Here is an 8082-nt window from a genome sequence, read left to right as displayed (position 1 = left end):
GTCCCTGATGCTTTGCTAAGCTTGTTCTAAGTAGGTGCTTTAGACCACTGAGCCATCTCTCCAGCCCGAGAAATATCTTTGATTTTTGCTAAAATGTGTGAGTCCACCGCTTTGTGATCCACCTTGGGCTGCTCTGAAATCTGGTATCTCTCTTTCTCGGTGTTGCAGATCTCACCCTCCTGGCGTCTGGGTTTCTGCAGCTTCTTCTTCTTGAAGTAAGCATCAGTGAGGTGTTTGGGGATTTTCACTTTGCTGATGTCAATTTTTGTAGAGGTGGCAAGGACAAATTTCTGGTGTGTTCTTCATAGAGGAACACAATTAAGGCTAAGAGGCCCAGTCACAAGTAGCAAGCCACTGGCCGACTGCTTCAGGAAGACCACTCTCTTGCCTCTGTGATGCCTGGTAAGGATGATGAAGATGGTGCCGGAGTGATGCTAGCTCGAAGTTTCTGCATGTGCTGACTGAAGGGTTTCCTGCCACGGCTTAAGAGTTTTCAGGGCACATCTTCAGTAGGGTAGTATCTAGGCATTTTCGAAGCTTAACCACCTGGGTACCTTCATTCTTGTCCCCACCGACTGGTTTTGTGATCGTAGCAAGAACTTTCTCATTTTTCTTCTCAAGCTTTGATTAGGAGCTGTGTACTTTCTCTTGTACAAAGCCTTTCTGGAATACAATTTTTGCCAGTACCACTGGCAGAAGCCTTCTGTTTTTAATTAAAGGACTGAAAAAAAAAAGATCTGTCCTCTTTGAATTTTATACTTAGCAAACACACCTTTGAAAACTAAAAGTAAGATTTTCTAGTTACACAAACCTGAAATATTTTAATACCTCCAGAAGTAGCATATAGGAAATAACAAAGAGCATAATTCAAAAGGCAAGAGAAGTCGCAGTATGGTCCTGGATGAACAATACAGAGCTCTCAATATGATAGTTATGCAGGACTATATAAAATATATTAGATGAACCCTTATTTAAAGGTCACTGAAGATTTCTATGAAACAGTACCAATCGTATGTTGGGTTATACACATATTTCTTTTTTTACAAGGCAGAAGCCTTCTGGGCTTCGGGTTTCTTCTCTTTAGTGTCTGTTTTTCTCATCCACCATTTTGCAAAATGGGAAAGAGATGCATGAGGTAGTTTTATTTTTATTTATTTATTTATTTATTTTTAACATTTATTTATTTGTGGGGGGGCAGCTCAGCCCACCAGGGGGCGGGGCTGGCTGGCATGTGGTGCTGGGGGATTGAACTGCGGTCCCTGTGCTTTGCCAAGCTTGTTCCAAGTAGGTGCTTTAAGACCACTGAGCCATCTCACCAGCCCCATTATTTTTATTTTTTTTGTACCAGGTATCAAACTCAGGACTTTGTGCTTACCAGGAAGGACCTTATGCTGCTGAGCTATTGCCCCAGTCCATGAGGCAGTTTTAGATACTTATTCCAAGAAAACCTAAGTGCCTCAGTATTACAATAACCTTATCATTCGAAGTTCACATTGGTAAGATCGTCACAGGGTTAATTACCTCTGAACCCATGCATTTTACCTAAAAGCACTTCTTCAAGTGTAACACATATGGAGAGCGCTCATTATTTGCTGGTATAATATTTGTGGCTTATATACCTATACAAGTAGCATTTAATACAACCTTTTTGAAGGCAGAAGAAGACAGAGACCTTCTGAGTACTTCTTCAGTGAAGAAAGATTAACAGCAATTAATGCTGGTTGTGCTCGCAATTATTATGAAATGTCACACATAAGCATCTCAGAATAAAGGTATATATGACCTTAGAAAACTTTCAGTACTTTGAACCTGAAATTTGTGATCTAAAAGTAAGTACATTTTTGAGGCAAGGGTCAATTATAGGAAAAAAGATTTAAATGATATAACTGATGGGCTGGTGAGATGGCTCAGTGGTCTAAAGCACCTACTTGGAACAAGCTTGGCAAAGCACAGGGACCGCGGTTCGATCCCCCAGTACCACATGCCAGCCAGCCCCGCCCCCAGGTGGGCTGAGCTGGCCACACACACACACACACACACACACACACAAATGTTTAAAAAAAATAAAAATAAATGATAACTGAAAAGACTAAGAGCTCCAATGTTTGAAGCTTTATGAAACTGAATGTATTACTGAAGGAAGGTACTTTTCTTTTGCTTACATAAACTATATATACACAACTGAATTATTTTTTTCCTTTTTTATTGTTTTGTTTTTTGAGACAGGGCCTAACTATACACTTCAGGCTGGCTTTGAAATCACTACATAGTCCAGGCTAGCCTCAAATTTGAAGAGATCTTTCTGCTTTAGCCCCTCCTAAGTGGTGGATTTAAGGCATGCATCACCATCAACTCCACACTTCTAAAACAGTCTTCCAGGGTACAATTTATTTTAGCCTTCTGGCCTTTCAAATAATGTATTATCATCCTCATGCTTCTACAAAAGGAGAAAAATTAAATGCCTATCACAAATCTATAAAAAGGTTTATTTACTAAACATCTCTCTGTACACAATATAGTTTTGAGTTAAAAACTTGTAGATTCAAATAACTCACTTAAATTATGTCAGATTCACAGCCTATTTGGTTTAAAACAGCCAGGTCCACTAAAAGAACATAAAGAACAGATATGCTCTAGAAAAACACTTCCATGTGAGAAAAATTAAGAGTTGAGAAATTGTAAGGTTTTCATTAGATAACAAAAAATTATTAGCAGCAATTAATATTTCTTTGAATTAAGTTCAAAATCTAGTTTACAACACATGCTCCTATGTGTCATTCTCCTATTACTGAATGACACATCAGCTTATGTAAACCTTTTGGAAGAAAATACATGCATTTATTTTCCTACCTTTGTTCACCTAATGTAAAATAGAAATGCAGAAAAACAATCTTTTGGGATAGGTCAACTTTACTTATATGGTGATAATTTATAGTTATCTTTCTTAAACATTTACTTGTAATTATGAGCTTAAAATACTATAAGCTAGGGTAGGCATAGTGTCATATGCCTATTATCCCAGTACTTGGGAGGCTGAAAGAGGTGGTTCGCCTCACGTTTGAATTCAGCCTGGACTACATAGTGAAACTCTGTCACAAACAAAACAAACCTACGAATTGGTTGTGGTAGTGCATGCCTGTAACTCCAGCACTTTAGAAAACTTAATAAAAACAAGAGGATCACAATTTCAAGCTCAGCCTGGGAAATCTAACAAAATTCTATTTCAGAATAAGAAGAATAAGAACAAAACTAAATGGCTAGAGGGGGCGGGAAGATGGCTCAGTGGAATAAGCGCTTCCCTGGCAAGCGCAAGGGCTTGAGTTCAATCCCTGGTTCTGCAAAACAAAACAATACAAAACAAAACAAAACAAAAAAAACCTAAATGGCTAGAAATGCAGATCAAACTGAAGACCCTGGGTTTATCCTCAATATCGCAACAAAAACAACTAACCAAATAAACACGCATCAGCAATAAATGTGTCAACTTCCTAAATGAACAAGTGACAAAATAGACAAGCTTACTTGTTCATGTCTTTGTTAAGACACAACATAAGTAAAAATGGGATATTAGGCAACATATTTCACTGGATGTGCTCAGATGATTTACAGAAAATAAAAAATTAAGGACTATAAAATGTGTTAAAAGTACTGCAAATAACTACAAATGCTAAGTTTAATGAATTCCAAGACAGTACTTCTGCATCTCAGGAGTCAATTCATCAACTATATTACAAAAAAAAAACAGATAATATATGAAAAAACAAAGAATACCAGTAATTTACTAAATTCCATTGTGGGTTTAAGCCCTACACCAAGAGCTAGTACACAAGAGGAAAAAGAACTAGCTGTATTATCTTGTTGTATCACAGTATACTCAGGGCTCTTAAAAATTATGTATATACTAGTATGTTACCAGAGGTTGAACACAGAGCTCTACACATGTAATGTAAGTAATCCATACAGAGCTAACAGCCAAGCCCAACTTAAGGCTTTTTCTCTAGGTAATTTTGACAAAACTAGATTTCTGCTATAGGCCCCAAGTTACAACTTTAACCTCCAGATGAGACTTCACTATACTACTACCCATCAGTTAATGATTTAGTATATATTTCCTAACATTTTATGTTTGTTTTTTTTATTTAGTACATTAACTCTTAGTTACTAAAACTGATTTCAAACATACATAGTTATTTACTGTGTAAGGGAAACAAGTCAAGAAAAATTTTATTTACTTGCAAAAAGCTTGAGGTCTGAGGATTCCACTTTTCTTCTGGTCTTCCATGCCATGTATTTAAGATGCTTAAACAAACCTGAAGAAGAGAAAGAAACATAAATGGAACTGAAAGGAGTGCTTAAAAGCAAAGTAGCACAAATAAAAGAAAAAACAAACATACCCTCATGTCAAAGTATCTCAATTGTATGTAAACCCTACAGTTTAATCTGAGAATACAGATTAGTATCTTCAGATGTGATAGAAAACCTGTACATCACTGTAATTTTCTCATAATGAAAAATGAACCAGCATTCATTACATGTCTATATAAATAATAATGTATCTTAATGAAAAAGTAATTTCCCCAAAACAAAAAAAAATTTTTGCAATGCAAATTTTTTGCTATAATTTTATTGATAAACAAATAGCAATGAGACAGTTTTAAATCAAATCGGTAGGACAGTTTCAATAATTAACACACTGCATACATTCTTCTTAGTGGTTAATTGCTGTACAAGATGCGGACTCGACATCCTATTTACAAACACCATTAGAACAAATCATTTTATTCATTAACAGAATGTAATTATATATCTATCCTAACCAACAAAAATTTTTAGTGAGAAAAAGTGATACCAGTTTGTACTTTTAAAAAAATCTAGATTTTGAAAGTGGGATATGGCTGAAAAGAACTTGATGTCTGTCTGTACATTGAAACTGTACAACATTTTACATAGATTTACATAGACTAAAGTATTTGGATCAAATCTGTTCGCATACAAACATGAAGTTGAAAAAGTAAAGAATCCACAGACTCCTGAAAAGGAATTGAGAATGACCAGGGTTCCTTGGAACATACTTTAGGACACATTAGATACACGTTCACTAAGATGACACACTGCAAAACCACTTGCAAAATACAGGTAAACAGTTCAGTGTGGGAAAAAGAGAACTGGCAATATTTTATCTATACTTACAAACTTCTCTTGTAATAACAAAGTTGGGGCATATCATATTATGTTCTTCAGGTTATGAACTATGAACATAAAAAAAACTCACCAGATTTATTACTTTTTTGTTGTTGTTGTTGTTGTTGCTGGCTCAGCCCACCCTGGGGACAGGGCTGGTGCAGCATGTGGTGCAGGGGATGGAACCGTGGCTCTTGTGCTTGCCTAAGCAGGCGCTTTAGACACTGAGCTACTGGCCCAGATTTGCTTTTTTTTTCAGAAGCAGACACTCAATTCAGGCCCTGAGCTATCTCCCCAGCCCAAAGGTTGGATTTTTTTTTAATTTAATTTTTAATGGCAAATTTATAATTTCACATAATTGGGAACAAATTTAGAATGTAAGAGGTATTAAAAATAGAAAGTTTTTACTACCCTTTTAAGGTCATGTGGGTGAAAACACTAACACAAAATAATAATAGTAATTCATTTGGTATGTAGTTTCATTAATAATACTTTCATCTGTACAACTTTATGTATTATTAAAAGCATTATTGCATATATCATCTCATTTTATCAGCATTTTTGCAGCTGTAGGATCCAAGAGACCAATGTAAACCATTAAAAATAGGTTTGAGGGTTAAAGGTGTATCTCAGTGGTCAAGCAGTTGCTCAGCATGTGCAATCAATGCTCTGGGTTCAATTGCCAACACCACAAAATATATATAAATAAATACAGTTCACCACTGTGTGATTTATAGCATGTGTAGCTATAATGGCAAAAGACCATAATTCCGAACACTGGACTCCCAATTTCTTACCCTTTACCATTACCAGTATGCTAAATGGAATTAATTTAAATAAATTTTACTACCTTACACAAACTTCACTCAGTTCATAGTATCTCTCAAGAAAAGTCAACAATGCCATTTTCTTTCCCAGTTTTAGAAATATGTACAACTCTTCCAAAAAGAGCAAGGTCTGCCTCTAGTTTCTTGTCATAAATCCAGGAAAGTAATTCTACCTAGTCAATGTGACCTAGTGAAAAAAATGGTAACATGGCAATTACAGATCTAAGCCAGGCTGAGCCTGGAGAGCAAAACCAATGGAAAAGTTGGTGATACCTTTGATAAAACAGATTCATTTTGAACACTTGCTGTTTTCACCAATAAAAAAGTATCTACTTCTCAAAATGTATGCATTTCTTTTTACACTGCAGTGGTTTCTAAACACTAAATTCTAAGCATGGCTCTCACCACTGAAATTCTACCAAACTATCCAAAATTATTTTGAAAAGTTATGATTGTTATTTCAAACCCAATTTTTTGGTTTTTTTGAGACAGGGTCTCATTATGCAGTTCAGGATGGCATTGAGCTCACTTTGTAGCCCAGGCTGGCCCAAATGTGCAGCAATTCTCCTACTTCAGTCTCCCAAGTGCTAGGATTATAGGCATGCACCACCACACCCAGCCTAAACCTAATTTTAAAGATTTCCTGCCAGGTGAGATGATTTTCCTAATACCCCTCCACTTTTTCAACTTTGTTTATGGCAAAACAGCTTCATATTTTTAATATAAAAAATGCAAATATTTTAACATCAACTCTTAAAAGTAGGTTCATAATTGTTTTTTCATAGACCATAAAGGTGAGTCTGGTAGCCAAAAAAATTTTGTGATACAGAAAGAATGCTTTTTTTCATTTGTTAACTTTCAGGCACTTGTTAGAAGCTGACTAGATTTAGTCCCAGAAATCAAAGCTAACAGGCCAAGACAAACACTGGCTATGCAGTACTGTGAGGGAGGACATCTCTCAGCAGTTGCCACAGAATATGATAAGTAAGTTGGTACCTTGGTCATTTCTTTATAGACTAACACTATATTCTTTTGAGCCTTTTTGGTTACTTTTCTCTTATTATTCAAGCTAAACTATGTACACTGGGAAGCAAAGCATAAAGAAACTCATATCCTCTTATATTAAAATAAGTTAAACAATATTTTGTTCAAATGATAAAGAATCTGTGGACCCAACACACTGGCATTCGAAACAAAAGACTGCAATTACATTACCTTGCCATCATTGTAGAGGTTTGGATTGAATCTTACACTATGGCCACCAGTTGTCTCCAGATTTACAAGAGGTGGTGAACTCGGATAATCTTGAGGAAAATACACATCAAACTCAAAGCAGCCATTTGCATAGGGGGTATCTGCTGGTCCAGTTATCAGAACCTGGTATGCACAAAAGCAGAGACACCTACATTACCATCCCATTATTTACAGGCCAGTATTGGAACAGCAAAACCCAACAGGAAATAAGGAAAACCCAACATGAAATAAGAATCATCTTCTGATGGCCAATACATATCTCTACCAGAATATGCTAAAAATGTAATCAGAAGTTTCTTTTTTATAATATATAAATTAGAAGAAAATAAACACAGGACTAGGAAATGCTTTTGGAATAAAATTAAAGTGATTTGGGACTGGGGAAATAGCTCAACAGTATAAGTGCCATCCTGGAAAGCACAAAATCCTGAGTTCGATCTCCAGTACCAATAAAAAATAAAATTAAAGTGATTTGACTTTGATGGAAAATGGGTTAGTAAAGGAGACGCCTTGCTGGGTGTTTGTTGCATGCCTGTAATTCCAGCACTCAGGAGGCTGAGGCAGAGAGATGGTGAGGCAGAAGCAGAAGGATCGCCATGTATCTGAGGGCAGGCTGGGTTACAGAGTAAGATCAAATCCAGCCTGAGTTACATAGTAAGATGCTGCTTCAAAAATCAAAAACAAAACAAAAAAGTTACACAAACCAAACTAAACCAAACTAAAAAAAAGACTGCAGGAAGAAAATTTACCTATCAAATGTCTTTAAGTTACTAAATCACTTTTTCTGAGTTTTCCTTCATGACTTTCTCTATAATATTTT

At 36.0% G+C, this 8082-nt stretch overlaps 1 protein-coding gene across 8 annotated transcripts in view; it reads right to left on the bottom strand.

The window, feature by feature from the left end:
* Birc6 (baculoviral IAP repeat containing 6) overlaps positions 1 to 8082 on the bottom strand; it is a 256628-nt gene that overhangs the window by 11662 nt on the left and 236884 nt on the right. For all 8 annotated transcript variants that reach the window (XM_004627598.2, XM_004627599.2, XM_023711251.1 and 5 more), the window contains exons 70-71: positions 7224 to 7385; positions 4233 to 4310 (exon numbers count right to left, since the gene is read on the bottom strand). In XM_004627598.2, the coding sequence (XP_004627655.1) occupies positions 4233 to 4310; positions 7224 to 7385 (240 nt within the window). The remainder of the gene's footprint in view (positions 1 to 4232; positions 4311 to 7223; positions 7386 to 8082) is intronic.

Source organism: Octodon degus, unplaced genomic scaffold (assembly GCF_000260255.1).
Source record: "Octodon degus isolate 3935 unplaced genomic scaffold, OctDeg1.0 scaffold00020, whole genome shotgun sequence".
Classification (NCBI taxonomy): domain Eukaryota; kingdom Metazoa; phylum Chordata; class Mammalia; order Rodentia; family Octodontidae; genus Octodon; species Octodon degus.
The sequence above is the reverse complement of the archived record's forward strand: the minus strand, read 5'-3'. Positions and strand labels throughout refer to the sequence as shown.